Source organism: Dendrobates tinctorius, unplaced genomic scaffold, assembly GCF_039654945.1.
Source record: "Dendrobates tinctorius isolate UK_male_01 unplaced genomic scaffold, ASM3965494v1 ptg000079l, whole genome shotgun sequence".
Lineage (NCBI taxonomy): Eukaryota > Metazoa > Chordata > Amphibia > Anura > Dendrobatidae > Dendrobates > Dendrobates tinctorius.
Window position 1 is genome coordinate 19,901,843 of NW_027361747.1, and position 17,984 is coordinate 19,919,826.

At 47.6% G+C, this 17,984-nt stretch overlaps 1 protein-coding gene across 1 annotated transcript in view; it reads right to left on the reverse strand.

Moving 5' to 3' along the window:
* The window catches only part of LOC141096781 (amidophosphoribosyltransferase-like), a 28,073-nt gene extending 14,254 nt beyond the window's left edge, over positions 1 to 13,819 (reverse strand). Inside the window, exons 1-4 of the mRNA XM_073583587.1 lie at positions 13,438 to 13,819; positions 6,349 to 6,415; positions 2,875 to 3,081; positions 1,189 to 1,301 (exon numbers count right to left, since the gene is read on the reverse strand). Of these exons, the coding sequence (XP_073439688.1) occupies positions 1,189 to 1,301; positions 2,875 to 3,081; positions 6,349 to 6,415; positions 13,438 to 13,565 (515 nt within the window). The 5' untranslated portion in view covers positions 13,566 to 13,819. The remainder of the gene's footprint in view (positions 1 to 1,188; positions 1,302 to 2,874; positions 3,082 to 6,348; positions 6,416 to 13,437) is intronic.
* Positions 13,820 to 17,984: the final 4,165 nt, after the last annotated feature.

Here is a 17,984-nt window from a genome sequence, read left to right on the forward strand (position 1 = left end):
CTGAACCTTGTCTTCTTACAAACACTTTTGCTTTTCTCTAAGCTCTGCTGTATTGCAACAATATTGCAGCCCTGTCTGCCTGTGAGCTGGAAGCCGAGAGCAACCTGCAGATGTGTCGGGTATAATCACCCCCGGGCTGGACATACCGCCAGTGTAGCTGGTGGTCCGGAGGTGAAGAGGAGGCCTCCGGCACCAGCGAGAGCTTCAGCTGGATATGAGTCAGAGGGCGGAGAGTTGGCTTAAATGTATTGTGGCGAAGGGAACCAGTCTGCACCCTGTGCCGATAGCGAATCAGAGGCCATCAGCTGACGTCGGCGTGCCCATGACTGGACGCATGGTAACAACATGTGCCACAATAATATCTGGAGGCGGAGTCTCATACAGACCAGTGCCCAGCCCATAGCCCTGAACAGCTCATTTACATATTTCAACAGACATCAAGGTATTTTGTTACTCCGCTTCCTATGACTTATATGCCCATATAGACTGCTGAGGAGGGATGATCCTACTGACAGATTCCCTTTACATGCAATTGAGTCTTTTACACTCTTATTAAAAACCCCATAGAAGTGTAGAAAAGTTTTTTGTTTGCTTTTTTTCCTGTTTTCAAATGCACAGAGAGCTCGATTTTCCACAAAACCATCTACCGTATATACTCGAGTATAAGCCGACCCCCCTAATTTTGCCACAAAAAACTGGGAAAACTTACTGACTCGTGTATAAGCCGAGGGTGCACAGTGAGTGGCCCCTGTTAATGCTGCACAGTGAGTGGCCCCTGTTAATGCTGCACAGTGAGTGGCCCCTGTTAATGCTGCACAGTGAGTGGCCCCTGTTAATGCTGCACAGTGAGTGGCCCCTGTTAATGCTGCACAGTGAGTGGCCCCTGTTAATGCTGCTGCTGCCCCTGACTCCCTTACAAAAAAAACCAAAATAACTGCATCCTCACCTCCATCAATGCCCCCTGCTCATCAGCGTTGCGCTCTGCAGTGACTGTGCAGGCAGAGAGCGCGATAGTCCTCAATATCCCATAGTCCTCAATATCCCATAGTCCTCAATATCCCATAGTCCTCAATATCCCATAGTCCTCAATATCCCATAGTCCTCAATATCCCATAGTCCTCAATATCCCATAGTCCTCATAATACATTAAAACGATGCCCCCGTCTAACAATGCAAATAATACTTTACCGAGCCACCCAATCCGCGGAGTGGTCTTCTTCCATAGGCGGTGTGAAGGCCAGGAGCTGCGTGATCAGTTCACTATCGGAGCTGGTGGACAGACCAATGCCGTGCCGCATCAGCTGTGGAGAAGCACAAGTCCCATCAGGCTACACCCATATAACACAGACCTCATCCTGAACATGGGGGCAATTACTTACTGTAGATACTAGAAACCAGGAAATAAAGCAAAAGCAAGGAGTCCGGCTCACAGCACCACATAATTATAAAACAGACAGCCGTACAGAGGATCCTTATACACAAGACTACATGACATTATAGATGGCGGCGGCGTTTGCAGAAGAACCGAGATAACAGACAATTCACCAGGTTTACGGCTCAGTAAAAGCAGGTACATCCTTACAAGAGACTAGCAGGAAGGAACTAGTGATGAGCGCACGCTCACAGCTCGATTGAGCATCGGGTTCGCTGGTTACTCGTCCAGTATCGCGGGTGCTTGAGTCCCCACCACACGTTTCACGGCTATTAGCCAATAAACATGCAGGGATTGCCTGCCACACACTAATTCTTTACTGTGATTGGCTGGCCGCATCGCCATCGGGTCTTATACAGACCCGGTGACGCGATGCCCGGCACACTCCCCTCTGGGAGCAATTCAGGGAGAGCGGATCTAGGAGGGAGAGCTTAGATCAGAGCCGGCATACAGGCAGAGTTTAATTGCTATTGCTGTACTTGTATACAGTCTATATTCCTCAATTCTGTCTCGGCATCTAAACGGCAGTAAAGTGACCGCTATTCACAGGCGTGACAACGACGCAGAGCCACAGAGTCTGCCTGCATTCATGAAGACCCGGCGACAATCATGAGGGCCGACATCACTAACCTGCGCCTGTGGATAGTGATCACTTTACTGCTATTTACAGACTCCGGTGACAGAATAGGTGATTGTGGATGCACATTGGACCTGTGCATTCTGGGTAATAAATTGATGAACAAGGGACTGTCTTTTTAAAAAAAAAAAAAAAAAATCTTTTTACGTTTTTCAGGTGTCCTTTTCTGGACTACTGCAGATTTGGTGGGTTACATCAATGTAATGCGCCAATTCTAGGGCAGCTTCAGGCTGGTATTTTTAGGCTGGGAAGGGCCCAATAATCAGGGACCTTCCCAGCCTGATATCAGCCCACAGCTTTCTGCTTTACCTTGCCTGGTGGTTATCAAAACTAAGGAAGGAGGAAAGTTTTTTTTTTTTAAATTATTTCTTAGGTTAAACCAGGCTGTAAACACCTGCTTAGAGGCACTTACAACGCATGCGGTGTTTTCTTTTTCCCCTGAACTGCGGGTTTAACGCATGTAATGCAAGCCTATGGGAAAATTCCGCACAGAAGACTGTTCTCACAAGAGAAATCGACATGTCCCTTACTGCAGATTAAAAAAAAAAAAAAGCACAGTAGGCATGGTATTTCTATTAATCTCATCCACTGTACATGGGCACACAGCCTAAAAGGGTGGAGGAGGCAGTTTCTGCTCCCTATCTTACACGTATGGGGGTCTGCTGACCGCACATGAATTTTTACCAGCTACAGAGATGTCTTGGAGCCACACTACATGCTCCTTTTCTGAAATAGAAAATATTTTCAATCCCTCATTCAATAGCGCGAGTAATATACATGAATGGGGGCTCACATCACCATTTACCTTTCTCTTGAGCCGGCGGGCATTTACTAGCTCCCCGTTATGAGCTACCGCGATCTTTCCATGAAGAGTCTCAACCACAAATGGCTGGCAGTTTTCTAGCGCAGAATTTCCGGATGTAGAGTATCTTGTGTGGCCAATCCCCAAATTGCTTATGTTCAGCTTCTTCAGACTCTCCTCACTGAACACATGGTTGACCAGACCCATGCCCTTAAGGGAGGAGAAGAAAATTGGTCAGTGTTAGTCACTTACAAGCAGGGCTGTCGGAGTCGTGGAGTCGGAATAAAGTGGTCCGACTCCGACAATATATAATAAGTTGGGTACAGTAGCTCAATGCAGAACGTGTTGAATGTTTTTTCATAGGAATTTGGGAAAGTTATGAAATGTCCTATAAATGGCTGTTTTATTCCTGATCTAAGGGTGGTTTCACATTAGCGCTTTTTAAGCGCACACACGGCCGGGGATAGCTCCGCCCCCGAGCCGGCTCTCTGCCCGGCGTGCCCGCCCCTTGCTTGTAGCGCCGCCTCCTAGCGCACAGCGGCGCCTGCGATCAGCGCACCCTATCTTTAGCATAGGGTGCACAGATCGTGCGCTAGTTGCGCTTTGACCTGCGCTGCGCACTTTTGACGGTGCGCCGTGCGCGCCAAAATCCGAAAAGTTTGATTTTGGCGCGCACGGCGCACCGTCAAAAGTGCGCAGCGCAGGTCAAAGCGCAACTAGCGCACGGCCTGCGCACGATCTGCGCACCCTATGCTAAAGATAGGGTGCGCCGATCGCAGGCGCCGCTGTGCGCTAGGAGGCGGCGCTACAAGCAAGGGGCGGGCACGCCGGGCAGAGAGCCGGCTCGGGGGCGGAGCTACCCCCGGCCGTGCGTGCGCTTAAAAAGCGCTAATGTGAAACCACCCTTAGGCTACATTCACACACATCGTTTTTGCTGCGTTTTTTGAGGATATGTTTTTCAGCTGCAAAAGCAGATCAACTTTTTAAAACCCTGCATCACTTGAAAGGTTTTTGAGCTCATAGATAATGTTTTCAATAGCAAAAGCAGATTAGAAATCTGCTCTATCCATATCTTATCTGTACCAAAAAGAATGAAAGCCGGATAGCACACAGACTAAAGGCCCCGTCTCACTAAGCGGCTTACCAGCGATCCCGACACCGATATCAAGGTGTCAGGATCGCTAGTAAGTCGCTATGTGATCGCTGGTGAGCTGTCACACAGACAGCTTCACCAGCGATCAGCACAGCGATGCCGAGCGCCCGGCATTGCTGGCCATCCTGTAAAAAATAGAATCAAAATAAAAAATATAGTTATTCTCACCATCCGATGTCCCGCGCAGTCTTCCGGCCTCTCTCCACGCTCCGGTCCCAGTGATCCTTTGCATGAATGACCGCGAGATGTCACGGTCTCGCGGGATAACAAAGTCTTGCGGTCATTCATGCAAAGGATCACTGGGGCCGGAGCGTGGAGAGAGGCAGGACGGCTGAACAGGATGGCTGAACAGGACGTCGGAAGGTGAGAATAACTATATTTTTTATTTTTTTTATTATTTTTTACACCTGATCGCTGGTCTCCCGCTGTCACACACAGCGATGTGTGCTGGCCAGCGGGAGACCAGCGACAAAAGAAATGTCCAGAGATTTCTTGCAGCGATCAGCGATACCGGCAGGGGGGCCGCTCGCTGATCGCTGTCACACACAGCGATCTCGCTGGTGAGATCGCTGTTACGTCACAAAAGTTGTGACTCAGCAGCGATCTCGCTACCGAGATTGCTTAGTGAGACGGGGCCTTAACACTTTTTTTTTTTTTTTATTTTTAGCACCAGTCAGGTACACCTCATAGCTGCCCAAAAGGAAGCCCAGGACAGGCATTGCTAGTCTTGAGTAACACATCAACATCAATTGATAGTTGGAATAAATAGACTGCATTCATCACATCTTAAGGTGCAGGCTTTATTTTCAAGTGTAGGGGTGTGCAGTATAAGGTTCTGCAGCAGCTGAGGTGTGCAGTATGAGATTCTGCAGAAGAGTATGAGGTTCTGCCCCCCCCCCCCCCCCCCCTAGTTCTGATCCTGGCTAAAACAGTTTCTTATAGATATGGCGAACCCTCAGGAAACCCTAAATGAAGGTCAATGGACACAGGTGGCTGAATTGAAGGAATTGCTTAATCACCTATTTACTGTGACTAAAAAATTACAAGCTGAGGATTTAACTCCTGGCATTTTCATAAGGGAGTGGAAGAACTTGCTATTTTGCCTGTCCCAAAGAGGAGATTTAATCGCAGATGGCATTTCTGCTTCAATGAAACGGAGAGACACACAGCTATTGGAAAATAAAATTATTCTTACAGCTGTTTATGTGGACCCAAGTCATCCTATATTGCTTGATGATTAACAGCTTACTAAAGGAAAAGAAGCTCTGACTGAGGTAGCAGTTAAGATGAGTGGCCTACAGGAGGACTGCCAGGCGCAAGAGGACTTGGGTCCTGACAGAGCTACTGCTGCCATATCTTCATCCTCATCAGATGAGGAGTTTGACAAGTATTTGGATGATTTCACTCCGTCTCCTATAGCAAGCAGATTGACCATATTTCAGCAAAATGTTTCACTTGCTCTCAAAGAAAAAGAAAAATTCAACCGTTCATCAAAACTGACTGTGCATGAGGCAATTCCTTCATACTTGGAAATTGTTAGAGATGTTGCCCATGTGGTTACGGCTTTGCCTCCAACCCAAGTTAGTGTAGAGAGGTTGTTCTCTGGCCTTAAAATTATTAGGTCAGATTTTAGGTCATCTATGAAGGAGGATCTGATGGAGGCAATTCTATTTCTTAGAACAAATTCATAGACTGCACAAATGTTATTTAGTATGTTTTCGTTGAAAACTTTTTTGCCACTTACATAGTTTATTCCATAGTGATTACAATATTAAAAAAAAAAAAAAAACGATTACACAGTGTATTACATATTTACAATTTACTACAGTTTTTTGTGTTCTAAAGTTGTATTCCAATAAATATATTATGTTCTATCTAAATGTCTTGATTATTGTATCATAAAAATTATTAAGTGTCTGATGTTCACATTGTACTACAATAAATTTTTCACTTAAATATAAGCAATATATGTTGGAGTCAGGGGAAGGGAAATTGAGGAGTCGGAGTCGCAGGTTTGGCTTACCGACTCCACAGCCCTGCTTACAAGTATTCCCAGAAGTTTAGTGTGTGGCTTATTAATCACACTGATCATGAGGAATGGGAGTAACGATCCTACTATCAAGTGTCGTGGGAGGTGCCGCAAGCAGCGTCCAGCCGCTCCTCACCATATTGTGACTGGCGGAGACACAATACAGACTACTGTAAAGTACATCTTCACTCTGCCTGTGGTGCCTGCTCATCAGGGAACAGTTACACTATTAGCACCATGACTGATATTAACGGCCTGTCTTAAGGAGAAGCCAAAGATATCCGGCAAAGCTCACCTTGTGTACTCTATATGTTGGCACCGCGGCTCCATCGCTCGTCACAATGCCAGCACTTTCTTGTCCCCTGGTGGAGATTAAAATTGATTGGTATTAGGCCTATTCCACAACTGATACAATTTTATTTTAGATTTTTTTGCTGATCATTTTTAGAAAGGAATATATTACAATAAAGTTAATATACAAATATCCATCAAGTGATGACAGTGATTCTGCAATCATAAGTAACTTTTCTCAATTTCTAACCCCCAATAAAGTTCCGTCTACATTCCCCATCCCATACACAGCCAGTCACGGTCGGCCATCTAACCAGCACCATTAACGGTGTCGCCACTTCCTTTTACATCAATAGCTAAGTTTTGCCTTTAGCTGACAATGTTCACCGACTCGCTGAAGCTTTGGGTTCAGGGGGGATCAGCTTGTAAAGGGGGTGTTCGCCCGACCCCCATGAATCCAGGTTGTGTGTCCTGACTGGTGCATACAAAGCGAAAAGATGGGGAGCATTGTGCAGCATGGCTGTCTGCAGATCGGGGAGCGCTCCTGCCCTTTCTTCCCTTTCCTATAGGTTTTTCATCATGGCCCTTTATTTAGACCAAAGATATAATTGCTCGAGTTAATTTTGTAATAGCTGGAGCTTATTGAAATTATCTTTCAGGAGTTTACGGTTTTAATTCAGATACCGTAAACACATTTTCATTAATACTGAAATTGTGTCAAATTATTTCATCATTCACCTGGTTGTGTACTTATTTACCTTGAGTTTAACGGGAGCTATTGAGTGCTGCCCAAACCACGGGCAGCATGAATCCTTCTGGCTGCGTTATTGCTGACATGCAAGGTTTATCTATGCGTCTCACATGGCTAGTCTGGGCGGTAGATCCCTGGCAGCTTCTCCCCTCCCCGATCCCATAGACTGACACGTATATAAAAACACATTGCGGTGGGGACTTCCCATGTTAGCACTATAGCTCACAGTTGCTTATATAAATACATTTTCTCTGAAATACCGCAGCGTTTCAGAGTAAAAACGCAACCGCCGTCCGATTCATACGTCCTGTGGTTCGGACAGCACGAGTTAGCTGAACGCTTCTCTATCATAAAAGGGGCGACCTACCCCAGAAGCCATATGGTGACACTAGGTAATACTAGCCTATGCGCTAATGTCTGTTGAATTCATAGAAGCCAATCAGATTAGTAACAACCAATGAGGAAGAAATATGAATTGGTATGCCCTCCCAAACAAGTGAAAAACGATATGTCCTAACATGCCCTGACCGATACGCCGAAGGTCACCAAGTCTGAAGCAGTCCTCAAGGCCAGGGACTTCTCATGAAGGCTCAGAGTATACCAGGAATTCACATTGCTCTTGCCCAGCCGTCTGTGATTTATAGCCACATACCAAGGCTCGTCTAGAAACATTTCAATCACTGTGCGTAGGTACGAAGTTCTCTAGCTCACAATGAGGGAGAGCCATCAACAACAGGGCAAAAGGAAAGAAGAGTCGTTTACGGCACTAATGAGGTAATGACCATCATTTTCCAAAGAGCCCAATGACCAGGGCTGAGGAGTCGGTATAAAAATGGACCAAATACAGACTCCTAAAACATATAATAAATTGGGTACAGGAGTACAATGCAGGATGGGCTTCTTTTTTTTTTATAATTTGGGAAAGTTATGAAACTTCCTATAAATGTCTGTTCTGTTCCTGATCCAAGGATCTCTGCTTTCAGTAGAGATGAATCTGTGCTGCCCTTTATGCACATGCTCAGTAGTGACCAGTGCTGTGGAGTCGTAGATGAGATGAATCTGTGCTGCACTTTATGTACATGCTCAGTAGTGACCAGTGCTGTGGAGTCATAGATGAGATGAATCTGTGCTGCACTTTATGTACATGCTCAGTAGTGACCAGTGCTGTGGAGTCATAGATGAGATGAATCTGTGCTGCACTTTATGTACAGGCTCAGTAGTGACCAGTGCTGTAGGGTCAGAGATGAGATGAATCTGTGCTGCACTTTATGTACATGCTCAGTAGTGACCAGTGCTGTGGAGTCGTAGATGAGATGAATCTGTGCTGCACTTTATGTACATGCTCAGTAGTGACCAGTGCTGTGGAGTCATAGATGAGATGAATCTGTGCTGCACTTTATGTACATGCTCAGTAGTGACCAGTGCTGTGGAGTCATAGATGAGATGAATCTGTGCTGCACTTTATGTACAGGCTCAGTAGTGACCAGTGCTGTAGGGTCAGAGATGAGATGAATCTGTGCTGCACTTTATGTACAGGCTCAGTAGTGACCAGTGCTGTAGGGTCAGAGATGAGATGAATCTGTGCTGCACTTTATGTACAGGCTCAGTAGTGACCAGTGCTGTAGGGTCAGAGATGAGATGAATCTGTGCTGCACTTTATGTACAGGCTCAGTAGTAACCAATGCTGTGGTCGGAGTCAGGAAAATCGAGGAGTTGGAGGTTTGGCTTACCAACTCCACAGCCCTGTCAATGACTCCATTCCTCAAAGCCTTAATTTCCAGGTGACCTTCAAGGAACTTTCATAGCTTTAAAAAAAAAAAAAAAAAACTCCTGTCACAGCCACCTGTTTCTATGGACGTCAAAACGTCCATGAATTGGCCAACAGGTCTTGACCAATTGATGCAAAATCCATTGTACATTGAATGTAGGTTTAAAGGAAACCTGTCAAAAATGAAAAAAAGCATATACAGAATGGGAGGAATAGGGCTAAGGAACAGCACATGTGAAAAAGACTTGGGTATACTAATAGATCACAGACTGAATATGAATCAACAGTGTGATGCAGCAGCAAAAAAGGCAAATTCAATTCTAGGATGTATTAACAGAAGCATACAGTCTAGATCACGTGAAGTCATTATTTCCCTCTACTCCTCTTTGGTCAGACCTCATCTGGAATATTGTGTCCAGTTTTGGGCACCACATTTTAAAAAAGACATCAACAAACTGGAGCAAGTTCAGAAAAGAGCGACCAGAATGGTGACCGGTCTGCAAACCCTGTCTTATGAGGAAAGGTTGCAGGATTTGGGAATGTTTAGTTTGCAAAAGAGAAGACTGAGAGGAGACTTAATAGCTGTCTACAAATATCTAAAGGGCTGTCACATTGTAGAAGGATCAACTTTATTCTCATTTGCACGAAAGACTAGAAGCAATGGGATGAAACTGAATGGGAGGAGAGACAGATTAGATATTAGAAAAAACTTTTTGACAGTTAGAGTGATCAATGAGTGGAACAAGCTGCCACGAGAAGTGGTGAGTTCTCCTTCAATGGAAGTCTTCAAAAAGAAGCTGGACAGACATCTGACTGGGATGATTTAGCGAATCCTGCTTTGAGCAGGGGGTTGGACCAGATGGCCCAGGAGGTCCCTTCCAACTCTACGATTCTATGATTTACCCTCCACCCATAACTGTTTATATGGTCATGTAGATAATTCAAAGATAAACGCATTGTTCCCTTTCTACTGGATGAAAATTGCCTTAAAGAGAAATGCAATATGTTTTAGACATACAAATGAACCATACTCCGTCCCACCTAAGGAAAGTCTATTGCTCCAGGTCATTTACATCCCTATTGTTTTTTTATGCTACTTTTCTTTCCTTTTTTTGCCTTATGGGGGTTTCTTTATCCAGCAGATTTTTATCCTAATAGTTTGTGACTTTTCTAAATGTTGCAATATATTTGTGCAGTTGTGTTCTAGTACCTAACTGGAGTAAAAAAGGTCTAGTTTAATGACGCGACTTCAGTGTAATAAGGGTCAAAAACACAAAAATCTACTTTGATTTTAGGCAAATTCCATCAACCCATCTGCACTATTCTGAAGAATTTGGCGCAAAAAATAGTCACCAATACCACAAGACAAAGGAAAAGTGACAAGAAAAATTGTCACGATCAGGGGGGTTTTATATGACCTTTGGCCGCACACGGCTATCACATGTGCAGGGGGGCTTATCTTCGTTATCCCACCGCTGCCACACTGTGATGAAAAACAGCAAGCTAGCCTTGCCCTAACAATTTATCGCAGGGGTTTATTCTAGGTACCCCACTGCTGCCACACTGTTACAAGCTGCCGGGATTTATGTATATCCCACTTTTCAGTTCCACTTTGGAACTCGCAGCTCGCTGGCACCCTCCTTACCCTCAGGTCAGTCCGGGAACTACACCTAGGATAATTAGTTGCCAGACGGGCTACTTGTTGTGCACTGGCTATTAGGCCACTGCAGTGAGGGAATTATAACTAGCCCTGGCCGCAGCCATACAAATCAGCTTATAAAACCAGTTTTGTCACTGCCAACTGGCCCACCTGTCTAGAGCACACTTTGCTGCAACCAGCTTCAGATTTCTCTTATCAATATTTTTAATTAATAGAGGGGTTCGAAGCAAACCCAAATTAGTAGCGTAATTAGCTTATAGGCACGTGAATTCGTCACAGAGCAAGGAGCCGAAACTAATAAATTTTATATTTACTCCAAAAGGTAGGCAGTGTTTACAGAGATATAAAAAGATTTTACAATGGGAGACAATTAAAATATGTACAATGCAATTACAAATAAAATAATGGACTAAAACAGAAATACACTTACATAATGCTTAGATCATTTCAGACAAAACCATGTGGGGAGGAGGAGCCAGACGTCACCACTCATTTGAGATCCTATTGTCATGGCATCCCAAGCTAGAATGAGGGAGGGGCTAGAGGAAAACACCTTATAACTTTGGGCTGGTGACATCACCAACAAGGCTGCTTGTGACAGTCCTCCCCCTAGCTCAGAGTTACAGATGTGGTTCTGAAACGTATAACAACCATTATCTCGCAGAGGGTACTTTATATAGAAACGCACATAGTATTATCTTTCCCAGCTTGTCGTTGGCGATCATTCAAAACCAAACTTGTTATTTCACATGGAGAAATCAATTTCTCTGGTTCTGTTGGCACTGGAAGTGAAAAATCCAGGCCATAAAGCTTATTCTACGCACGTACCAGATATGTCAGTTTCTCTTTTCTGTCGCTGACGGAGCCAGAGCTATGGCCTCTGTAATATCTCCCATACATACGACCACATGTGCTTAGACAAAGAACATTCCTTTCTGCTAGTTAACATTCACGGGGGGGGGGGGGGGGGGGGGGGAGCTAGTGTAGTGTTACAAGCTGTAAATGAAGATGCAGGGGGGGGGGGGGGGGAGGAGAAAAAGCTGCAGTGAGTGGCAAGGCAAAAAAGGGAAGGGGGGTTGCTTATCTCTGGGCAGCTTTGCATCCTTCTAGAAAGTGTAGAGGGAAAATTCTGAAATGTGCCGGAAAAGTCATACATGATATTCTACATTATCTTTACAAAAATAATCACAAAAAAAAACCAAAAACAATAAATTGGTGCTATGGGGCACAAAATTGCACTAAAGTTTTAGCACAACGTAAAAACAACTTGAACTAAACAATGTGGCACACGGAATGAAACCCTTATAAATTTGTGGTGCTTGAACACCGTGTAGTCTACAGTCTAAACGTTAGATCACAGAGCACCACCACATTTTCGTAAATCAAAAGGTGGTCTTTACAATCACTAAATGGACTCCCCCATAATTAATCCCCAGACACCAGGATGTCTCGAAAATATAACAATCCCTTTAACACCAACTAACCTCGAGGGTGGCGTTCACAATTCAATGTCGCCCCATCTAGAACGCACGGGCACTACGGCCAAAATCATAGGAAGCCCTTTTACCTGCCAGTGCCCACAAAGGGAGAACATGCAGACTCCATACAGTGTGGTTGGGTTCCTGTGCTAACTACTGAGCCAGCACATGTAAAGCCAAAAGCAATGGCGATAGAACAGTACTGTATTAGATGAGGGCCCAACTTAATAATCGCCAGATTATTACTCCACAGTGGGGTCACATCTGGTTTTTCCTCCTCTGCCCCAAAGATCACACATTTATTCTTGTGCCAGACTGACAAGGCTCCGTTCACATGTAGCGGCTTCTCATGCAAACACATAAGCTGTTGAATAAACTATTACTGTAGATAAATGATGTAACCTGCATTTTAGAGTTTTACTGTAAAAACCGTGCACCAAAAACGCGCTGCATGTGAACATAACCCAAGACCTTTAGCTCTATGAAAACAGATTTACAGAGTGTAGCAAACCAGCAGATAATGGGGTAACACCAACCCCCCACCCCAAGGGGTCCTGCTCTCTGCCCTCATTACACCTCTCTGGAATTCGCCTTCTAATTCTGGGAGAGCAGGGCCAGCTCCTCCTGGTTGGTCACAGTAGATGGTCAACATTTTGGAAGGCGCATGTTGTAACCAGAAACCTCCAGAATAAGCTCAAGTGGCCCCTGCAGGTGTAAGACGTGACCAGTGATGGCCGCAGACACGGCCGGGCCAACACTGTCCACTATTAGGGTTCGGAAAGTGTCCCTGGCACCACAACCGGTCCTGTGCAGCAAGGACTGAGCGACCCCCGGCCACTGTATCTGTAGGACCAGGGGAAGGCGATAGGGGCGTCGGGGGTCGCGGCCAGGATTCCTGCTCAATGGCCGTAACAAGAGGACGGGCCACCAATAATCAGGATGGGCACCTGAAGGTGAACCTAGGAGAAGCACCCAGAGGACCGTCCATCACAGGCGGGGGGCAACCTGCAGGATTTGGGGTCTTATTTGCCGACACAGGTGAGAGGTCACAGACCACGACCAGCCGAGAATGGAGAAGGTCGGAAGATTTAGGACCAGGCGCAGATTTATAACATTCTGTTCTTCCAAATGTTAACCCCTTCACCACCACTACAGCAGCAGAGAAAGTCCCAGATAGGACGATGCAGTCCCAATTATAGGGGCAGGAGCCTGTCCCCACCGCCAGGCATCACTAACAATGGTGGGCGGTCATCTGATGCCCCCATGGCCCGAGGGAGCAGGAAGGTACAAAGATCCCGCGCAGTATAACTAGCCACAACCTGAGGACCCCAGAAGCGCCCCCCAGAGGAGAAGACGAGGCTTCCCACAAGGAGGGAAGTGACCGGGGGCTGCGGACACACACACGGCATCACGTGCTCAGCGCCCCCCACCCTTACCTGTGCTGTAAGCCCACCAGCCCCAGCGTGATGACATGCGGCACGTCCAGCTGTGTGGGCCAGTCCCCCGAGGCGAGGCAGCCGAACACGCCGCACTCCTCCCGGATCCCCAGCTCCTCCAGCTCCATGGTGCGCACACGTGGAGTCCCCGCAGCAGCAAACACTTCCTGGGCGGGGGGCTCAGCAGGCCGGACCGGGGGGCGCTGTAAGGAGGGCGGCGGACTGCACCGTGTGTCCGAGGAAGGAAGGCGCAGAACCGCGGCCGCACCGGAGCGCTCAGAGCAGAAGTGCACGGAGCACCCTCAGCACCGAGGCCATGTGAGAGGAGGGGCGGACCCAGGAGGAGGAGCCAGGGGCGGGGCTGAGCGCGGCCGGTATTGGAGGGGGGGTTTCCCACAAACTAAACTCATCATTTGCAGCACCAGCACAGTGAAGGAGATTTCTGAGCGCTCCTGTAGACATTTCTTGCAGATTTTAATCTCCAGAGCGTTTTTGGAGAGCGCAGCATGTAGCTGCTTTCTGCGTTCTCCCACAAGATACATTACACCAGGGGTCCTCAAACTTTTTAAACAGGGGGCCAGATCACGGTCCCTCGGACCATTGGAGGGCCGGAATATAGTTTTAAAAAAATTATGAATAAATTCCTATGCACACTGCACATATCTTATTTAGAGGTAATAAAACAAAAATAGGAACAAATACTATATTAAAAATGAAGTTAAATCATCAAACTTACCGATTTTTTGGGTTCTTCAAATATCCTACACTTCGAGTCAATTTTTTCTCTTTCTTGATATCATTGCTTCCTAGGGATTCAAAATTGCTATTAGTAAAATACCAACATATATACAGCGCTACCAAAACAATATACCAGCAATAAAACTGCCCACACAGAGACATACAGACTGCACTGCCTATCAATGCAGCCTGATCAGTGCCCATCAATGCAGCCTGATCAGTGCCCATCAGCGCAGCCTGATCAGTGCCCATCAATGCAGCCTGATCAGTGCCCATCAATGCAGCCTGATCAGTGCCCATCAATGCAGCCTGATCAGTGCCCATCAATGCAGCCTGATCAGTGCCCATCAATGCAGCCTGATCAGTGCCCATCAGCGCAGCCTGATCAGCGCCCATCAATGCAGCCTGATCAGTGCCCATCAATGCAGCCTGATCAGTGCCCATCAATGCAGCCTGATCAGTGCCCATCAATGCAGCCTGATCAGTGCCCATCAGCGCAGCCTGATCAGTGCCCATCAATGCAAATGTACAGAATGGAGGCAGCCACCTGTTTCTGAGTGTCTAAATAGGGTGCAGGCTAATGATTTAAATTGTTTGCAGGCCTCAAAACCGTTAAATGTCCATTTTGCAAGGCTGCGAGAAAATCTCGCCATACGGATTGCATACGGATGCCACACGGATTACATACGGATGCACACATGCGCAAAATACGCGACCACACCTTGCTTACGGATGACCTACGGAGCACTATTTAGGGGTCATTCATCCGTATTACGCAAGTAAACTACGGACCGTATTTTGCGCAGGTTAGTGTGACTCCGGCCTTATACTGCGGCCAGAGGAGGCGGAGCTGAGCCTGCACATTACTGTCTGTTCTGCCTGGGAGCACTGTCGCAGGCAGTGTGTCAGAATGTCTGTGATTAATCATTAACATCCCTAACCAGTAACCGCCCAGGCCGGTACCCCCTCCCAAGCGCGGCCATTTTATTCCTTTCCAGACCCCGCATCCGAGCAGGCCATTCACCGCCCGGGGGGCAAAAGCTCTACCTACGCCTCTGCCCGGTAGTGCAATTTATTGCCCATAACCAATATGGCATGTCCGGGATCTCACATTGGAGATCTTTTATCTCCTTTGCTATACCGCAGGTAGCGTATGGCGGCGGTCTTCCCCTCAGCGCGCGTCACTTACGGCATCTGTGTAGGGAAGGTGACCTGACGGTCTGACTTGTAAGTAAGATGAAAGGACGGTTTGCACACTTTGACAGAAAGAAACAGCTAGAAACGTGTAGGTGAAGTGCAGTACCTTGGGTTGACCATTAGATGGCAGGGAGGAGTGTGAGTTCAGGATTTTAACAGCAGACTAGGGCTTTAGAAACCATTGGTCATGGGGGGCGGAGTTACAGGGAACCGGGAAAGTTATAAATTTGACAAGAGGGTTCCAGTCCTCGGAGGTGCTCAAGAGACAAGAAGTCTGTGACGGTTTGTGCGCTGTGAGGAGAGCCAAACCAGGGGACTGAGGAGAGAGGAAGTCAGGGGGGTGGTCCTGACATGAAGTACCGCAGTACAGACGGGGCCCCGGGGAAATACATACCGAGTTGAAGACGATACCTGACCAGTAAAATTACTGTTGGTGTATGGGCCTAAGGCGGCCACAGTGACCGAGCTGACAGGAACATCACTAAGTGAAAAGGGACGGTACATATACAGTATTTACGCCCCTGGTGATAAGTACGGTGTGTAACGGGGCCTGGACACGGAGGGCCGTGAAGAGAATTGCGGTGTATTGCGAGGGCCATCAGTCGGACGGCGGGAAATAAACTTGGACGTGTTGCACCCGAAATCTGCCTCCATCTTGTGTCTGTACGTCACCGCGGTATACAGAGGGACCACCCCCCAGTCTTATGTTATATGGGCATTTAGCCTTTTATTTTACCCCTACATTTCCCAAAATTTGTGCATGGGACCCATTCCTTGTATGATAAATTGGCCATTAGTACTCACAATATGCATTTTATGTAATGATTAGAGGGATACTTTTGGTCTCATGTTTGATACCCTCCGGTGCTTTAAGGTTATACGCTGCCTGCCTGTTCTTGTGTATATTTATTATTGTAAGCACTGATTTTGTATCTGTATTCACATGTATGTGTCACGCCGTGCTCACCTGGGGGCGGGACCTCGGTCCCGACGTCATCTCTTCCGGAGCTGCGGTCACTCCGGGGGGTCCCGTAGGGTGCGCATGCGCAGCTCTCGTCCCCGGGCCTCCTCCTACATGTCACGTTTGCGCTTGAGCGCTCCTGTCAGTGCTGTATAGGGCTCGGTCCTCTCTATGGTAATGGAGGACCTGACCCGGAACCTGTAGTGGTCATGTGCTTTCTGGCTAGTTCCTGACCCGGAACCAGTAGTAGTCATGTGCTATATCAGACGACCTCCCCCTAGGGGATTTGCCTGATTATTGTTGTGCTTCCTGGCTTGGTCTGCCGTGTCCCTGCCTGGCTGTGCGCTGTACTCAGGTCCTCTGCCTTGCACTCTGTTGTGCCTCTTGGCACACGCTCTGAATCTGCACTCTGCTTTGTACTTGGTTGTGCCTCCTGGCACACGCTCTGACCCTGTGTTCTGTCTCGTACTCGGTTGTGCCTCCTGGCACATGCTCTGACACTGTACTCAGTCTCATACTCGGTTGTGCCTCCTGGCACACGCTCTTACCCTGTACTCTGTCTTATACTCAGTCGTGCCTCCTGGCACACACTCCGATTCCGTGCTCTGTCTTATACTCAGTTGTACCTCCTGGCACACCTGCTGCCTGACTCAGTGCTCTGACGTGCTCCTTGCACGCTTCCTGCTTCACTCACACCCGGACGAACGAAGTCTCTGTATACCACGTGTTCCCGTGTCCACACTTTACACGTTCCTGCAGACACTCTCACCCACTCGTGTCTCCTGTGAGCCGGCCGCCTGGTGCCAGCAGTCGTGGTGCCTCACCCCCTGGGGCTTGCCCCTGACACTCCCTGTATAGGGGGGTGGTCTTCACTAGGTCAGCTCGCCCTGGGAGGGTTGGTGTCACGACCCAGAGGGTCCACTCCAGGAGTCGTCACAGTATAATCAGGCCATGGACCCCGCTGGTGCCACCACCTCCATCCAAAAGGAACTGGTGTTCCTACGGGAGAGTCAGACCAGGATTATGGTCTTTTTGAAATCCATGGAGTCTCGTTTGTCGGCCATACAATCCGTTTCTGCCCAGTCCTCGGCCCCGCACCCGATGCCGCGCCTCGGCAAGCCACCCCGATATAGCGGGGACCCTAAGTTTTGTCGAGGATTTCTGAACCAATGCCGGTTACATTTTGAGCTTTTGCCGCAGCACTATCCCACTGAGCGCGCCCAAATTGCCTTTATTGTTTCACACTTAGAGGGGGAGGCATTAGCATGGGTGAACCCCCTCTGGGAGCGCAATGACCCACTCGTCTCTCGGCTTTCCACCTTTTTGGACACCTTCCGCAAGGTGTTCGACGAGCCGGGTCGGCTGGCCTCTATCACCGAGTCCCTCTTTAACCTCCATCAGGGTACGCTACCGGTAGGACAGTATGCCATCCGTTTTCGTACCTTGGCCTCCGAACTCGGTTGGAACAACGAGGCTCTCATAGGGATCTTTTGGCGTGGCCTGTCCAGTCGGATCAAAGACGTACTGGCAGGTCGGGATACTCCCACCTCTTTAGAGGATCTGATCTCACTGGCGACACGCATCGACCTGCGGTTTCAGGAACGTGCCCGTGAATTAGCCAGAGAGAGGAGCTCCTCTCACCTCCTCCGTT